The 19,200-nt window shown below is 49.0% G+C and overlaps 1 protein-coding gene across 3 annotated transcripts in view; it reads left to right on the plus strand.

The window, feature by feature from the left end:
* Window positions 1-19,200, plus strand: part of GGCX (gamma-glutamyl carboxylase) — a 485,190-nt gene that overhangs the window by 360,716 nt on the left and 105,274 nt on the right. For all 3 annotated transcript variants that reach the window (XM_069619048.1, XM_069619047.1, XM_069619049.1), the window contains one exon: window positions 2,407-2,537. In XM_069619048.1, the coding sequence (XP_069475149.1) occupies window positions 2,407-2,537 (131 nt within the window). The remainder of the gene's footprint in view (window positions 1-2,406; window positions 2,538-19,200) is intronic.

Below are 19,200 nucleotides of genomic sequence, written 5' to 3' on the forward strand. Positions count from 1 at the left end.
AGGAAAGAGAACCAGCCATTTTACCACCCAGGAAAGTTTTAAAGGATGCTAAGGCGAATTCATGGACTCCTTATTAATTCGGGCTCTCTAAGGTATGGTAATTGAATACTGCAAATGAACATATCCCAATTAAAAATAGTGCTGGAGTGTTCAATACAATTGTGTAACACAGCCAGAGGCATGCAAAAAATGAGAATGCATTTTAGAAACAATTACCAGTGTACCTCACTGTCGGGAAAACAAAGTTACACAGTCACCAAAATTGGATGCATACTAAATCAGTATTCACTTTGACAGGAGGAAAGTGTCGAACATTAAAAGTCTGTGGTAATTACTCAAAATCCATTTCTTGTCCTAGAACCACCTGAACCACTAAAGATTCCAGCAAAATTCTCATGGAGCAGGCACTCCCCCACCGACACTTTAGGAAAGTATGAGGTCTAGTAGAAAGGTCTATAGAAGTCAGTGGGACAAAGTCAATTGACCAACCGTGTGTATACGGGATATTAAGGTAAGTCTCTGTTTTCTCTCACAGGTGCGGATGTGCGGCAAGAAACTACAAGGAACACCAGAGGAGACACCAAGGAAGAGATCCAGTCATTCATTGTTTTAACTAGGAGCCCCAGGAGAAGATGCAACATAACAGGAAGACCCCCAATATTTGTCAATGGGAATTGCGGTGAAGAATTGCTTTCAAAGCACCTCCATCCCAGAACAGAGGGAACCCGAGGGAAACTCGAATAATCGCCCATCCAAAGACCCAGAGGTAGGTCCTCAAAGCTGAAGTTTTAAGGATTAAAACTCCAGCAAGTCTAAACAACCCAGTAAGTCCAGGGCCTTTTTTCTAGGTGGGGTGTACAGGATCCGGTGTGCAGGGGCAAACCAAGACCCTCCCTTGATGGAAAAGAACAACAAAGGACCTTCCCATTCTGGAGCCCCTGGAGCCAGCAGGGAAAATACTGGCAAGGAAAATTCTAGGAAGACAAAGGAACCCATGAAGTTACTCTGGCGGCTCAGTGGACAAAGGAGGGTAGCAGCAAAACTGAAAACTATCCCAGCTTGTTAGTGTCCAAACACCCTTCTGGTCAGTGACCCACACCAAGGCTGGAGACCCTGCAAAGTGCTGGTAAACGTCCTGGAAAATGGTCCCAGGATGAAAGGCTAGACTGCACACCGAAGTGGAGTCAACAGGCGACACTGGAATCCTGGACTGGACTACGAGCCAGTATGGCCAAATTAGGGCATAAACGGCAGCAGTGGTCGGAAACTCCTACAGCAAGTTGGCAGACCTGCTTCTTCCAAGTTCCAAGATGAAAAAGCTAAGAGATAACGGGGAGCAGGGGCACCCTTGAGTACCACTGCAAAAAGGGCCTGGGCAGATCCAGCCCAACTATCAGTAGATAGGCTAGTCAGGAAGGAGTCAGATGACCAGCTATTCTGTTTGGGCCTGAGGACTACCACTTAGCCCAGACCACATGTGTATGATGTGTTACGAAGCCCAGGGACGTAAACCAGTTAGAACCAATGTGACGGTTGCCATATGAGCTACTATTCTAGCCATACCTCATGGTTGCCTTGAACAAAGTACCCTCAATAGAAAATGGCAGAGAGTAAGACTTAAAAGAATACATTGGTGGCCCAGTAGCCACCGAAAAGGTGCAATTTGCTTCCAATATGGTTAAATGGTTTGCACCCCTGTGAAGGCCAAAAAATGGCAGCTGCCGCCAGCCAACTCCCTAAAAGGTGTTAGTCACCCTAGGGTAAAAATAGAGCTTGAGTGGCCCCCTCCGCCTTGTAGTCTTATGGGTGATCCAAGGCCATACGTTTAAGTGAAAGAAAAGGGGTTTCAATGGCGAGGGACTTGAGATGTCCCTCTAACCATTGAAAATAGGTCGTAGATAAAAAAAAGAAATGTGGGGGTGGGAGGAAGCAAATGTTGCGGCCCCTGCAGAATGACTTTGGAATCCTTCAAAATAGGAATTCTATTTCAACACTCACCAATGTCGAATGGAACTCTTCTCAGTACTACAGCCTCATGAACTTCACACTCATTGACTCCTATATATGAGCCACATGGGCCACGCACCCGCTGACAATGACTAGACTTTAGTACTATAGCCACACGGGTTCCAAACTTAGACATCCTTCGAAATACTACTCTAGAGCCACAAAGTCAGAGTTCTCTCATAACTACACATTGTAAGCCACTCACTGACACCTGTGTTCTGCTCCCTTGCCTTTATTATAGATAACTGGTCCCTCCTACATGCAGCATTGTTTTCTCACCTGCTCCATTCTGAGCTCTCCCAACTGATACAGCCTCATTAATCCTACACTCTGATTCCGAGCTGAGTTCTCACGCTCCTCATGGTCCTCATCCATTATCCCTCTCTTTTTCTCTTAAAGGTCTTCACCTGGAGAATTTTGTGAGTGAAGATTTAGGCAACACCAGCATTCAGCTGCTGAAGGGAGAGGTGCAGGTTGAGATTGTGAAGGAAGAGAAAAACTATACTCTGAAAGAAGGAGAAGGGATGCAGGTGAGTGACGCGAACATTTCTAAATGCAGTGGGATACAGACAAGGGGACCACTAATTTGCAAAATGTGAGCTGAAACGAATACCATATCCAGTAAAAATGTTGCCAACAAAACTTTTGTCTGTGAAAAAATCATGGTGAAAATACCTCTGCAATGGAAAAGTAGCCAAGCAAATAGACGCCAAAAATGCAACTGAAAAGTAACTAAAGATTTCCTGCTGCTATGCACAGGAGATGTGATTGCCTGGTTTAGGATAGGGGGTAGGTTTAGAATAAATGGTTTGGTCAGAATTAGGATAAGGGTAAGGTTTAGGATGGTTGTGGGAGGGCTAATGATGTTGGGGTTTGGTTAGTAGATTAAGTGTTAGGTTAACCGTTAAGGTAAAGGTTGTGGTAAGGCTAGCGCTAATAGAGTACGAGTTTGGGTAGGTGTTAAAGAAAGGGATAGGGAGGTTGGAGAGGGCAGGTGATGCTGGTGTAGGATAAGCATCAGGATATAAACCTAGGGTTTAGAGTAGACCAGAATTAGGTAAGTCTTAGGGTTGCGGATAGGGTCACATGCAAATAAAGTGCTTAGTGTGCCAAGGGGTTTAGGTCATTGTTAGAGTTACAGCCTTCATCATTTGTGTATTTAAAAATATATACTTTTCATTGCTTGTATTCAATGACTACATTTTTGAAAACTACTTTTTCTCCAGCATGGGGTCTGGCATGGATTCACATGCTCATGAATATTCCCCGTCGTCAGGCTGGGAATCCTCGGTAAAGAAAAAATCAGTATCAGTTTCGTTTCTGATCTGTCTTTCGTAGTAGTAACCAATCACTGATCTCTGCGTCATACTGACCACAGCCAATGACTGCCCTCTACCTAAGCCCCGCCTCTGGCAGCCATCTTCAGATTTTTACTGCACGTTCAAGTGTTGGGAGTCCTCGTGCTTAGCTCTCGAGCTTTTACTGCGTGTTTCTCGCTTTTTCAGGTGAATTTTCACATTTTTTCGGTTAATCGAGCCTCAAGCTCCACCGTTTCTACTCCCGTTAACCGCTACCCGTTGCAGGATTTTCCTACGCCCCTCAAGGGTGAAGATTTCGTCGAATCAACTTCTTGGAGGATTCCAGAAGATTCACGGCCTACTTCGAGATGGCCCAGGATGCGAGTTCGTCGCCCGGACCCAAGCTGTTTCGCAGCTGCCCTGGGTGCGGGCTGCAGAATGTGTTTAAGGAGGACGAACATTCTCGATGCCTCTACTGTCTTCATGGGGACAAGACTCATGTAGAGAAGGACTGCCAGTTCTGCAAGAACTTGTCAGAGCGGACCATGAGGGACCGTCAATCCCGTCTCGCCAGCTGGTTGGAGAAGGGCTCAACGGGTGAGAAGAAGAAAGGGTCCGAGCGGGCTTCTAAGTCCTGTGCGGGCGCCCCGGCGACGGGGGCCCAACACCAGGCCAAGCACCGTGAGTCCGCTGGCTCCGGGAGCGCCGAAAGGTTGGGCTCTTCGGTCGCCAGGCAGGGCGCACCTTCCCCGGCACCGTCAACCACGAGCCAGCGCTCCGGTTCGGGGAAGAGGAAGTCCGAGACCCCAGGTAAGCTTCGGGAGAAGCCCCGTCCGATCTCGGAAGAGGGGGAGCGCGGCGTCGCCCCTCCCCCGAAGGAGAAGGCCCGGGACGCACCTAAGGTGGTGAAGGCCCCTTCCCAGCAGGGAAAGGCCTCTATCGAGGCGATCGCGGCGACTCTGGCCAAGCCGGCAGAGACCCCGCCAGCGGAGACTGCCTCCGGGACTAGAGTTTCCCTGCCGCCAAGGAGGGAATCCTCTTTTCAGCCCATCGTCGTGGCTGCCATGATGGAAGAAGCGAGGGGGGGAACGGTAGCCTCCTCGAGCTCGGAGTCAGCCTCGGAGGAGGAACTGACCAAGGTCGTGAGGAACCTCGAAGTCCAATTCCAGAAGGTTCGATCCCGTAAGGAAGATCCTCGGGAGATAACCGAGGAAGACGACGATGGCGAGGAAGAGCAGCCTTCCCTTCCGGCGCTGCCGGAACTAGGCCTCAGGATGGCTCGGTAGCCATTTTGTCTGCGATCCAGTCCTTATGCTCTGAGATAAGGACGAGATTCCCACGGCCCAGGCCGGAGGACCCGCAACCTGGCCTGTCGGGAAGTCCTCAGAACAAACGACGGAGGACCCAACCCTCTCCTCCGCTCGCCCCCGTAAGGCCTACCGTTCCCTCCTCATCCTCCCACGAGTCGGGAGATGATGGTGCGTTGGGCTCGACAACGTGTTCTGAGGGCGACGGCGACAACGACGGAACGGGTCTCACGTCTCCCGTCGCACGGGCCTCGCCGCCCGAGGAGATTGGCTCATTCCACGCCATGATCGCCAGGGCGTCCGAATCGTTCCAGCTCTGCCCGGAGGAGCAGAAAAAGGGAGGTTTCCTCTATCAGCGCCGGGAGGCCAAGAGGAAGACTGTCATTGCGGTGCCTCTAATCGATGACATCTGGGAGGAGGGCCTGTCGGTTCTCAAAAACCCCTCCACAGCACCAGCCAAACGGGACCGGTACGAGAAGAAGTACCGGGTCCCCGAAACCGCTCCCCTGTGCCTCAGGGCCCAGCCAACGCCAGACTCGGTCATCTCGGCGGCGGCGAAGAAGAAAGCGGCAGGGTCAGGAGCCTCGACGTCGAATTCCCCGCCGGACGGCGAGGGAAAGAAGTTGGACGCCATGGGGCGGCGGGTCATTTCGTCGGCGGCGATGACGATCAAAGCGGCCAACGCCCTGGCGATCGTGGCCCGTTACGACAGGGAGCTTTGGTTTAAGCTGGGCCCCATATTGAACTTCCTGCCGGACGACAAGAGGTCCGAGGCCCTGGAAATACCTCAAGAGGGCGAGGTGGCGTCGGACCACACCATAACGGTGGCAACCGATATTGCCGATACCGGGTTCTGCCAGCTGGGCAACAGTGTTTGCCTATGACGACGGGGTTGGCTCCGGGCGACCGACTTCCGTCAGGACGCCCAGACCAGGGTGTTGGACATGCCGTTCGATGGCAGCAACTTGTTCGGGAAGGCGGTGGACGAATCCCTCCAAGCTATAAAAACGGACACGGAGACGGCCCGCGCCCTAGGAGCCCTTCAGCAACGACAGCCCTTTCGGAGCTCCGGAGGCAGACAGGGTGCCTCCAAGGGATCCAGCGGTGGCTCGTCGTCCTACCGCCAGGCGGCACGCTCCTCGTCTCAGGAGGCCTACAGGGGTCGCCGCAAGCAGGGAGCGCCTCGCCGGCAAGGTGGCCAGGGCGGCAAGGCCACCACCTCCAAGCAGGACTGAACCGGCCGTGGTCTCGGGCCCCCACCGAAGCACCCCGGTGGGAGGCCGGCTGACAAATTTCGTCAGCGTGTGGAAGTCCATCTCCACCGACCGTTGGGTGCTGGATACCCTGGCAAGTACTCTCGTTCAGGTTGGAATTGCCATTGCATTTCGGTGCTGGACTGCCCCTGGGCAGGACAAAGACTGATATGCAAATGGATATTTCCCATCTGTGAAAGGCACAGTGAGTAAAAGCAGTGGCTGCGAACTCTCAAGTGGTTAATAACCACTGAACAGGTTATCAGGCCTTGTTCTGTCGAGAGAGGGGCGCCCGCTATCTTTGCAAACTAAATTTCAAGGAACCTGGGATTGGTAACCCTAGGTCTCCTGGGGGCAACCAGACGTGGTCTCCCTCTCACTGTGCTTAGAGAGGCATCAGCTTCACCTCACTGATGATCCCCAACAAGGGTGAAACACGTGTATGGGGTTGCTGGTGGTACTCTCGTTCAGGTTGGAATTGCCATTGCATTTCGGTGCTGGACTGCCCCTGGGCAGGACAAAGACTGATATGCAAATGGATATTTCCCATCTGTGAAAGGCACAGTGAGTAAAAGCAGTGGCTGCGAACTCTCAAGTGGTTAATAACCACTGAACAGGTTATCAGGCCTTGTTCTGTCGAGAGAGGGGCGCCCGCTACCTTTGCAAACTACCCTGGCAAGAGGACACTCTATCGAATTCCTGAAGAAGTGCCCTCACGTTCCACCTGTGGCCAGGAATGAAAATCACGTCCCGCAACTGCTGTTGGAAGTACGGGCGATGCTCAAGAAAGGCGCCATCGAGCTTGTCCCGAAGAGGCTCCGGGGTGTACTCAAGGTACTTCCTCATCAGGAAGAAGACGGGCGGCTGGCGCCCCATCCTGGACCTTTGTCGTTTGAACAAATACATCAGATCACAAAAGTTCAGGATGGTCACCCTCCAGCATGTACTGGGACAGCTGGAGGAAGGCGACTTTCTATCGTCGTCGGACCTGGAGGATGATTACTTCCACGTTCCCATCCTCAAAAGTCACCGAAAGTCACCGAAAGTTTGTCAGGTTCGTCGTCCAGGGACGCCACTACCAATTCAGAGCATGGAAGTCGGCCCCCAGGGTCTTTACCAAGTGCCTAGCACCAGTGGCGGCGCGGTTGCGCCTGCAGGGGATTCACGTCTACCCCTACCTGGACGACTGGCTCATCCGCTCAAGGACGAGGGAACTCGCCGTCGAACACACTGCGAGGACCGTCCAGCTACTCACAGACCAGGGATTCGCCATAAACTACCCAAAGTCCCACCTGGTGCCGTCGCAGGTGGCCCTGTTTCTGGGAGCGAACCTCGATACAGTGAGGCGCCTGGCGGCCCCGTCGGAAGAACGGACGAAGACCATTCTAGGCAAAGTGCAGCGCCTGCTAGCCACGGACGTGGCCAGGGTGAGGTCCATCAAGTCCCTCCTGGGGATGATGTCCTCTTGCATCTACCTGGTGCGCCTCTGCAGACTACGGATGCGCCCTCTTCAAGAATTTCTCGACGCCCGTTGGATGCAGGCGACGGGCACCTTCGAAGACAGGGTCCCCCTCAATGCGGTGTTCCGGCGGGCGATTCAGTGGTGGGGCATTAGAGCGCACCTCACGGCGAGCAAGGACTTTCAGACGCCGGCGTACCAGGAGACGGTGACGACGGACGCCTCCGTGGAAGGTTGGGGTGCCCACACCGGAGATCTCCACGCAAGAGGCCTCTGGCTCCCAGAGTAGAGGCTCCTGCACATCAACGTCCTGGAACTCCGAGCCGTGTTCTGGGCTCTCAAATCGTTCCTCCCGTCGCTCAAGGGCAAGGTGGTGCGGATCTTCACGGACAACACCACGACGATGTTTTACATACGGAAGCAGGGAGGCACCAGATCCCCAGCCCTATCCAAGGAGGCACAGGATCTGTGGCACTGGGCGGTCGCCCAGGGGATGTTCCTGGTTCCCTTCCACCTGGCAGGAGAAAGCTACACCATCGGCGACTCGCTCAGCAGGGAGCTGTGCGCGTGTCACGAGTGGGAACTGCGCCAGGATCAGGTGGATCAACTCTTCCGACGATGGGGCAAACCCCAAATCGACCTGTTCGCAACAGCGACGAACTCGAAGTGCAAGAGGTTCACCAGCAGGTTTCCCCAGCCGAGAAGCATGGGCGATGCGTTCTCGTTCCCCTGGGACGGCCTATACCTGTATGCGTTCCCTCCGTTGCCGTTGCTGCTTCGACTCATCAGCCAGCTCAAGAGGTCCCGGTGCAGGATGATCCTCGTCGCACCGGCGTGGCCGAGACAGATCTGGTTCCCGGACCTTCTGGACTTGTCAACGTCCCCTCCCATCAAGCTGTCGGCGGACGTGGACCTTCTCTCCAGAGAAGGAGGCGCCATCCTCCACCACGACCCGGCGTCGCTGAACCTGCAGGCTTGGCTCCTGCAGCGCTAGAGTTTGGAGGCTACGATATACCGGCCGATTGTAGAGAGGTTCTTGCAAAGGCCAGGGCGTCCTCGACTCTCAAATGCTACGGTCATAAGTGGAAGAGGTTCTCTATCTGGTGCCGAGCACAGAAGATCAACCCCCTACGGATTACGGCCCCTCAAGTGCTGCCGTACCTGCTATCGCTGGCAAAGGCTGGGCTAGCCCATGCCTCCATTAAGTTTCATCTGGCGGCGATCTCCAGATATACCAGAACCACAGGACGGACGTCCCTGTGGTCCCATCGACTGGTAAAAGAGTTTATGAAAGGACTGTTCCGGTCGTTCCCACCGGTGAAGGCCCCGGCCCCGGCGTGGGAACTTAACGTGGTGCTGACCAGGCTCATGGGGCCCCCATTCGAGCCGATGCACTCCGCACCGATGAAGTTTGTGTCGTGGAAGACTGCATTCCTGGTGGCCATTACCTCCACACGACGAGTGGGAGAGATCCAGGCCCTATCCTGCAAAGCACCGTACTTGACTTTCCATGCCTCGAGGGTGGTGCTTAGGACGCACGCCTCCTTTATGCCCAAGGTGCCTTCGGACTTCCATCTTAACAAGCCCTTGGTGTTACCTGTTTTCTTCCCGTCTCCTTCGTCGCCGGCCGAGAGGACTTTGCACTCACTGGATGTGGCTAGAGCGCTGAAGTTCTACGTGGACCGCATGAAGAGTTTCCGGAGGACATCACAGCTGTTTGTGAACTTTGGACCTGTGAATCAAGGGAAGGCTCTCTCGAAGTCTTCTATTTCCAGATGGCTCTCCGGCTGCATCATGCACTGCCATCGGTTGGCTAACCGACCGCTGCCAGGCCGTCCGAGAGCCCATTCGACCAGAGCAATTGCTGCTACTACGGCGTTCTTGTCTGGTGTGCCCCTGCTGGACATCTGCAGGGCTGCTACGTGGAGGTTGACGCACACCTTCACGAGATTCTACTGCATCGATCGGGATTCCAGGGAGGAGTCCAGGGTCGGCCAAGCAGTGCTGCGCAACCTGTTTGCTTAAGGTGAGCCTGGTGAGGAGGTAAGAGATGCTTAATGTTTAGTTTTTTGTATTGCTTAATGTTGAGCCTTGTGCCACCCCCCGTGGTTGTGCATGTGTGTACTGCTATTTATTCTTATATTCATGAGCATGTGAATCCATGCCAGACCCCATGCTGGAGAAGGAACAAGTTACTTACCTGTAACTGTTGTTCTCCAGCATGGGTCTGGCATGGATTCACATGCGAACCCTCCCACCTACCCCTCTGCGGCTCTTCATTTGGTCATACTGCCTCTTCACGTGCTACCAAATCTGAAGATGGCTGCCAGAGGCGGGGCTTAGGTAGAGGGCAGTCATTGGCTGTGGTCCGTATGACGCAGAGATCAGTGATTGGTTACTACTACGAAAGACAGATCAGAAACGAAACTGATACTGATTTTTTCTTTACCGAGGATTCCCAGCCTGACGACAGGGAATATTCATGAGCATGTGAATCCATGCCAGACCCATGCTGGAGAACAACAGTTACAGGTAAGTAACTTGTTCCTTGTGGACTACTTTTTCACATGACTACATTTTCCTGGGGACATTTATACATAGTCCTGCTAACACTAGTGTAGGAAAGGAACGTTTTTGATAACACGGAATCAAGGCTGCACATCAAAATGAAGTTTTCACATAGAAGTTTGAACCCCCTAGTTCTCCTCTATCTTTGGTTTTTATCATTGTGCACTAAATTATTGCTGGACACCATGCATTGCAGTGACTTTCCTGTATACATGATGCACATAATACTGCCTCAGTTGGATAAGTGGGTGATAAATGGCATTTGAATGTCATAAGAAATTACTACAAATATTAGCAGGGGGCAGTTCAGACCCTGGTCTCATTGCAGTGATTGATTTTGAGAAAGATTGATTTTGCTTTCCCCGTTTTAGTTTCCTTTTTAGTGCTTTCCCATTAAGAACTTTCTTCACTTTTTTGGCAGTCAACAAGCTTGACCCAAACGGGCATCGTCACTTGTTTTACTTTACACATGTTGTGAAACATTGAGTATTACATCAGTGGCACATAGATGCTAATGGAGACATTGCAGTTCGATGTACATAATGAAACACTGGTGGGAAAGAAAAGTCCTTCTATTGGATGGATGGATGGATGGATGGATGGATGGATGGATGGATGGATGGATGGATGGATGGATGGGAGGGACAGGCAATGAATGTGAAGCCTGATGTCAGGACAAAACAGCCACTTCAGAGCTGGGAGAAAGTGTATGCAGTTAGGCATGTTGGTGGTTAGAAGACACAGACTCGTTATATTTGTGGTGGGAGGAACTGACTCATAGCCATTCCATAACGGAGGACTCGAGATGCAATTTCTGACTTCACACCCATTAGTGTTTGGGGCAAATCAAGTAGCAAGTGTTTGTCTCAGGAAATGCTCAGACTACACTTGTGATAGGAGAGGGCTTCTGTATAACAAATGGGCCTGGCATGTGTCATATAATGCATGTATGGTCCTCTGGGCTGAGGTTGGAGAATGCTGTGCCAAATAAATTTCATGGTATGGTATGGTATGGGGAATTTATAAAGCACGCCTCTACCTTTGTGGAATGATGCAGGTATTTCCTGCACAGGACAGACAATTGGATCCCTCGACATGTGTTGGAGAAGCGTATTTGAATAGGTTGGAGCGTGTTCCCTTCTGGCTGTCACTGAAGTGTACAGGAAGAGGAAACAAAAATACAGTTCCACAGCACCACTGCCAGTGAGGCTGAACTATTTAGAACCATTCCTTGTACGAAACAGTGTGCCTCATTCTCTGCATTTAGGGCTATAATGTATGGATGTCCTACTCCTACTACAGTATTGTCTTCCTATTTCCTGTCTTTTTCTCTCTCCCACCTTCCCTCTACTCTGATACCGAACTTCCCCCATCCCAAAAAACTAACCTTTTCTTATTTTACCTTGCCAAACCTACTTTCCATTTATGCCATCCCTACTTTCTATTGCCTACCTTCCATTTTCCTTATCACCCATCTTTCATATTGTCACGCTGCGCTCCCTGTATTCTGTGTTCTTACATTCTGCTATCCTCTTCAATGTACTCCTCTTAAACTTGACTACCTTCCATGCATTCCTCATTCCTGTTCCCTGCACGACTCTACCATGTCACCCTAAAGCCTCTTTCTTAGCATCCTTTTGACCCCCCACCTCTTGTACTACTCAATTTTACTTCGTATCCATTTTACCCGGCTTGCCTGCATTCCCTTTGCCAAACCTTTCTAACCCCTTTCCAAACCTTTCTTTCTACAGCATGTTACTGTTTCAAATTGGCATGCTATGCAGAGTCCGCAATCTAGCAGTTGACCCGGATGTATTGGAACTTGTTTAGTAAAATCTTGAATTTAAGCATCAAGAGGGGTGCTCCTGTAATAGGAATCACTTCTTCCAGTTGATGCCCTCCCAAAAATATTGTCCTCCTTTGATCACGAAAGAGATGAGCAGAAATTAAAATGCGGTTTCAATTCTTGACACAGCAATTGTTTTTTTTTTATAAGAGTGGGGAGACGGGTCAGGCTAGTGTTTTCCGTTACTAAGACTCTTGGAAGCAACTCCATTTTAAGATTTGCACTTTCTGTAATCCTGGGTTCCCATGGATCATCACAAGCGCAAAGCTTGTAATAACGGTCTTCCACGGGACCCCAAAGAAAGCAGGTACTAATCCTGTAAAAAATGTAGGCATAATACTCCAAAGAATTTAAAAGGAATACAGTTACTGGAAGCTGGCAGGCCAGAGACCATAGTGCATTCTGAAGGAAACACATTGGTGAAGGATATGGAAGCTGAAATGGCGTTAGAGCCGGAAAGAAAATGGCCCCATTTGGCAAAGGACACTAGTCTCACTCCCAAGGATGCCTACGTTGCGCCAGAAAAGAAGTGCCCACTACCCACCGACATGTCCAGAAATGCCTGAGAAGATGTATGGCAAGGTTGGCGAAGGCAGCAAGTAGGGAGAATACAGAAAAAAAGGCAAGTCCTACATCGGCGCAACAGGCCCATGGAAAAAGATACCAAGAAAAAGCAAATTGTCTTTGCAAAATGTTATATCGAAAAAATATACCACAATGTGAGGAATTCCCATCTGGCAAGGGTGAAGAAGCCTGGTCTTTTTTGATTTTAGTTTTTTTAATAAGATGTTGCAGGTAATTCTGCTTCATAAAGGAGGCCCTGCTAACTGGACCCCCTAACTGGACCCCCACACACTTTCAGCAGAATCCATGCTAAAAGCATAGTGTACACCTGTGCCCCGCTGAATCCATCCTGATCTCCGGTGCCGTCTCTCCAATGGCACTGAGTGTTGGGGATAATTTGCATTTCTTCACTCAGTAAGGGGACGAGTCTCTTACGTGACTCCTTCAAACTGGGCTCTCCCCTTTCACCTCTTGTACTCCAGGAGTAATCCGGCTGCCCACAGTCACTTCTTCACTGGCAAACTTTAGGTTGCCTAGTTCCACAAGCTAGCACGGGCTGCCTTTCTTCCAGCTCCTCTGCCCTCCTGGATCAGAGGGTTGTGGGCCTCTTCTCCCCCTTTGGGTTCCGCTGGGCTCCCTCTAGTTTTTCTCTTCAGCACAGTAGGGCAGCTACCAGGCACAAGGCATCCTTCCCCTGTTTCAGGCTTCTTCTCCACTGCTTTCCCTTAACCAGGGAACCAGCCGCAGATGAGACAACTTGCAACTGAACTGGCTCTCTTTTTATTCATTCCTTTCTCCCCTTATCCGACTGATTGGCTGAACTGTCCAGCTTCCCCATTAGTGGAAGTAGTGCATGCAGCATATCCTCCCAGATTAGGTCATCCCCTGTTGGTTAGTTTGAAAACAGTTTAATCAATTAGGAGTGCCAATTAACTCTCCTATATAAGAGCTATGCTCCAGTTTATATGGGTAAATGGTAAGCAAGGCTCTCTGTGTTTGTCTTGCTTCACGAAAGATTTTATTTTGTTTCTTCATGCTTTTGTGGTGATGTAGATGTTATTTCATACATTTAGTTTACATTTGCCCACAGTCCTTCAATGGGAATTGAACCCCGGTCTTCTACATCTGTGCTATTTCAGCGGTGCGGCTATTCAATGGTGAGGGAGGCTGAAAGCTCTATTCTGCAGCCGAGGTGTTTTTCTTCTTGCCATGCTGGCAGCGCGTCTCACTGCATGTTGCGAGCTTGATCAGCTGCTCGTCTCCCTTCACTGCCATGGGTTTCAGAGATATGTTATCTGTGTGAGTCCAGGAAAAACTTTTATTCACCACACTCGGGGGAGGACCTGATAATTGAGGGGGGAGGAGGAGGAGGAGGAGGAGGAGGAGGAAGGAGAGGAGGGAAGTGGTAGGAAAGGTTATGTAATGTTTACTGAGCACCCGTTTTACAAGGGATTATCGGCAACGCACATTGCAGAAGATTCATCATTTTCTTCATGCAAGGGGGGAGGTCACCCATTAAAAAAGCAAACAAATCTAGTTTGAGGAGGAGCCTTTGGCAAAGTTGTCTAGGTTGGATTTTATTCACCTGAAGATGTAGAGGAAGATTTCAAAGAGGGCTAAGAGCCTCTAAAAGAGGTGACCTAAACATTACTCTATGGACTCCTCTGAAGATATTGATCCCCCTGTTTCACAGTCTGTTACACAATCTTGATTTCTCAACTGTAATGAATTTGAGTATCTTTCCAAGTCAAAACAAGTTTCTGGGGTCCCAATTAAACAAGGAGTAAGCCGTGACTTACCCATCTCCGGAAATGTTGCAAGCATTTCTGATCATTTTTCTTTTTATCACTCTTCTTTCCGTTAAGGACACAGAGTAATGAAGCTTATAGGAATGATGGCGTCTTGCATTTTCGCCATTCCTCTTGCCTGTCTTCAAATGCATCAACTCCAAGAATGGCTAGCAAAGCAATGCTAACATGCAACTGGGAGGATCTAGAGGTAATTTAAAAAAAGATCATTCAAGCTCTGCCTTGGTGGACACTGACAAAAATGTGCACAGGCTGCTCCTTTGTGAACCCACCAGTGCACCTGACCATTACAACTGATGTGCCACTCTTAGGGTGTGGAGCCCACTGTCAGTTTCATGACTTTACAAGGTAAATGTTTGCCACAGCAGGCAAACTTCATATGAGTATTCCGGAAATATTTGCAGTCCTAAACGTGCTCCATAGATTCCAAGCATCAATAAGACAAGAGTGTGCTTTCCAAGACTGACAAATCTATAGCCATATCTTATATTAACATACAGAGTGTGTCACAACCTCTGGGTTTGTCATGGATTGCTCTGCAAATCTGACACTGTTGCACCCAGCAGGGTGTGTTCCTACAGGCCGCGGCATATGGCAAGAATTCAGAAATTTCTATCAGACTGCTTACAAAGTTTAGTTGGCAAGAACACAAGTGGGAACTGAACAGAGATAAACTCTGCATGTATTAACCATAAATCAATGTTTGTAGCACCCCACTTGCAGAAAAGCAAATGCAAAATGCCCAACCTTCTCCTCCAGATACACACAACCAGCGTCTTTAGGCAATGCTCTATGAATGTGCTGGTGAGGGGTACCTGCTCATATTTTTCCTCCAAATCCCCTCTTACAATGGGTAGTACATAAGCTAGTTCAGCAGAGTCTCCCATGATTCTCATTGCACCCATTTGGCCCCAACAAGTGTAGATCCTCAGCTACTATATGTGGCGAGAGAACCATTAATCAAGTTGATCCAGGTGAACAACTTGTTCACACAGCAACATCATCAGGTAACACATCAAAATCCATACATTATGAACTTGGCAGCATGAATAATGAAGCCATAGAATGTGGGCATTTAAACCTTGAACGTTGTATGGATATATTGTTTAGGCATGGAAGCTTAATACCAGAGCATGTTTAATAAGAAAAAGCAGTGTATCTGGTGTGAAACAGATCAGATCAATCTGATAGATTGTTCACAAACAGATATTCTAAGTTATCTATTGTACTTACTGGACCTTGGGTTAGATTTAACTTGAGGTCCACCAAGCAGCACTTGCTGCATATGATTTATCACAACATAATGGGCCTCATTACAGGTCGGGCGGACCGGAATTAACAGTGGCGGTAAACCCGCTGCCACTGTTAATTCCGGACCGCCCGATCCCGAGTCCTGCAGGCGGGAGGTGATCTTCCCGCCAGTTCTGACCTGGCGGGTTGAACACCTCCCGCCTGCAGGCGGACGTGGAAACACCAGCACCATCACAAGATGGTGCCGGTGGTTCCACTTCCCTATTCCCATTGAGTCCTATCGGACTCAATGGGAATGGGGATTTACACCATTCCGCCTCCGGGATTCCCAGGACACCAGGGTCGTAATGCCCTGGTATTTCCGGGAGTCACGGAGGCGGAATGGTAATACGAGTCCGGCGGTAACCAGGCGGTTTTATCGCCGGACTCGTAATGAGGCCCATGTGCCTTCGTGGAAAGTGCCCATTGTTGAAGACTTTATGGAAGGAGTCAAACTCGTATATCCACCAGTGGCACATCCAGCAATAGATTGGGATTGTAATACTGTATTGATAGACTTATGCACCCCCCACTGTCGCCCATTCACAAAACTACAAGCTCATTTTCTGGTTGCCATACCATACATTCAGAGAGATTCATGCCTCTCTGTAGACACGCCATTTGTGGCCATCCACAAGAAAAAGGTGGTCTTCTGAACACTTTATCACTTAAGTTTACTTCTAAGTTCCATGTCAACCAGTCTATATGGCACTGCCTCTTCTTTTCCCTAACCAACATATCAGGGGGAAAGCATTACTAACGCAGGACGTGTTCAGGACCATCATGTTCTACATGGACAGAATAAAGTTGCTGCTTATAAACAGCCAGTCCTTTGTCTCCCCCCCCCCCCTCCCCTTAACCTGCAGTGATTTAAACAATGTCACCAGTCCATTGTTGCATGTTGGCTCATGTACATGAATATTACAAGCTAGTGCATAAAATGTACCTTTTACTCCTAAAGTCCTCTATACAAGAGACAGAGGGGCCAGTTTGCTTTCAGTTTAAATCTTCTGCTAGATGCCATCTGCAAAGCAGCAACATGAGGAGTTCAGTTTATACATTAACAAAATACTATTGTGAAGACACACAAACAAGTATAGATTCACAAGTGGATCAAGCAATTTTAAAACATTAACTTACCAGTGCTCATTCAACTCACCCACCAACTCCTTCAGGTATTGCTTGATAGTTTATGCGAAGTATGTGAATCTAAACAGACTTGCAACCCTCAGAAGGCAGATTTTACTTACCCAGTAATAGTCATTTTGTGTTTTATATCTGTTTAGCCATATGTGCTCACCTATTCACCCAACATGGGAGCTGCAGAATATTACTTACTAATTTTTCTTCCTGTTGCTACCACATGTCTTATTAGAAAAACAATCTGAGTATATTGACGTGTGGAGCACCTTGGAAATGCACATTGGGAGCAGGATAGTGTGGAAGCAAGAATGCACCACACTGGTATACTGGAAAAGTATTCACTTTATTTATATGGTCACACTCAAAATATTCATGATGGGTAAAATAAGTACTGTGCTTATGGTTAGACAGAACCCTTACCAGAGCATGGCGTAAGTAATGAACAGCAAATGGCCAGTTGAGGCCTAACTCGCCCTTTCCCCTAAAATGTAAGCCTGATACCTGATGGTACACACTATGCATGTAGGTTTTCCAGAGTTAAGTTAAGAAAAGACCCTAGACTCTATTACTCAAAGTAATAATTGTTAGTTGGGATCCAAGGGTACCACACATAACTGAACATATTTCCTACTAGATTCTTAATTAAGTATTAAATGTGCATACAACAAACATGTAGCATTTAGATGCAGTGAAAAGGGGAACACAATGTCTAACACAGTCAGGAGGGCTACCAAAGACCAGTATAATTTCATTAGACGGCTCCTAGGCCCAGAAGGGTATACTACATATCAAGAAGAGAAATGGTAGCACCACAGTGAAACAATGCATAGCCTATCTAGGAGTATAGTAAACCCATTTAATAAATCTGTGAAAGTTTCTAAAACTTCAGGGATTGGTAAAGCACTCCAGTGACTTTAAGGGGATCCTAGAAGAATGCTGCAGTCCAGGTACGTACCTTACAGGGTTACGTTTGCGAGTTTAAAGTTGAAGAAAGTGCACGATCGGAAACAGGACAACATCTGTAGGCTGAGCTGCAGTTATTGTGAAAAGCCAGTGAAGTCCCAGTTTCTTCCCACAGACATCAATAAGAAATCTGTCAACCCCAGGGGACACCAGGTAAGACCTAGAAGAGAGCCAGAGGATGGTTTATTAACCAGCAGCCCCAGGAGCAGAGAAGCAGAGCAGGGATCAGCCTCCCAATGTTAACCAATGGGGAAATGCAGTAGAAGGGACCTGTAGAGCTCTATGACCATGAGGACCCTTGAGGGGTGAGTTTTTGGAATAACCCGCCGGCCCAGAGGTAAGAAATTAGTGTTGGTTCCTGAAAACACTGTTCAAGGAAAGCTGACTAGCTTGGTAAGTAAATGCATCTTTTTAAAGGGCGAGATGAAGGATACAATAGTAGCGACTTGTATCCTGAGCCAACAACGATCCAAAAGAACAAACTTCCTTCACAGGATTGGGACCTACCATCCAGAGGGGGAATAAACGATTAAGCGGAGGAGCTTGAGGAACATACACACAGCCAAACCCCAGCAGCTCAGCAGGCAAATGTGGATGGCACGTAGTAAAAAGGCCCCCTTCAGCAGGAAATTGGTGGTGGCAGCCAGAGACTGCCCAGACAAGCAGATATGGAAAGGTGTTGGCGTCCCAACACCGTTCCAGGCAGCAGCAGCAGCTTCCAAAACCAAGGGGGCAGACCGCTGCAGTAAATATAGTAAGCGTCCGTAAAAAACCTTCGAGGATAAAGTCCAAGGATTGAAGGCATAGCCCCAGCAGATGAGGAGGACTAGTAGCATGATGACTAAGACTCGTTAAGGACACCCAATAGCAAAAAACCCAGACCAGAGATGTCAATCCCACTGTATCTAACCAGTATGGTCAGAAGAGCCCCTAAAAATGCACATTGGCGGTAAGTAGCAAGAAATCCTCTAGCAGGTAATCTAACCTGCTCTCCTTCCGAAAATCCAGCAGCACTGAATGTTGGAACAAAAGTTTTCCCCTATGTCTCTTAACTCACAGGGGCTGCCTTCTGCCATCCCACCAATCCCATTAGGGGACTTAAGCAGAGGTTTTGGCAGCCAGACACTCGTACCCACCCCTGCAAGAAGCATAGTGGCCTGGCCAGCAACTGGTCAAAACCAGTTTAAAGCACTATAAAGCCTGCATCTTGGGCTCACAGAGAGCCCACATGGGCAGAACAGCCATGTTCGCCTGCCTCATGAGTCCCTGAGCAAAGCAAGCCCTTGAAACTAAATTGTTGAGAGTAGGCCTTTAAAAAATCCATTGGTACACATTGTTTCATAAAGGTACATTTGGCTATTAATGCAGTAAATTGGTTTGCACCACTGATGAAAACACAAATAAATATTAGCTTCCACCAGCCTATCCCCTGGAACCTGTAGGGTGATGTAATCACCCTAAGGGAAAAAAGTGGTGTTTGAGAGGCACCCCTGGGACTGGATGCCTTCTGGGGGACACAATTACCATATACCTTAGGTAAGGTAAAAAGAGATGTAGTGGCAGAAGCATTTCAGCAGAACTCCCTCTGACCACCAAAATCAAATGGAAAAAGAAAGCAGGGTTAAAACAAAGAGTAGTGGCCCTGTATGAGACTGCAGAACACCCAAAATGAAATTCTGCCCGAAGAGTATGCA

This window comes from Ambystoma mexicanum, chromosome 10, assembly GCF_040938575.1.
Source record: "Ambystoma mexicanum isolate Mex_15411 chromosome 10, UKY_AmexF1_1, whole genome shotgun sequence".
Taxonomy (NCBI): domain Eukaryota; kingdom Metazoa; phylum Chordata; class Amphibia; order Caudata; family Ambystomatidae; genus Ambystoma; species Ambystoma mexicanum.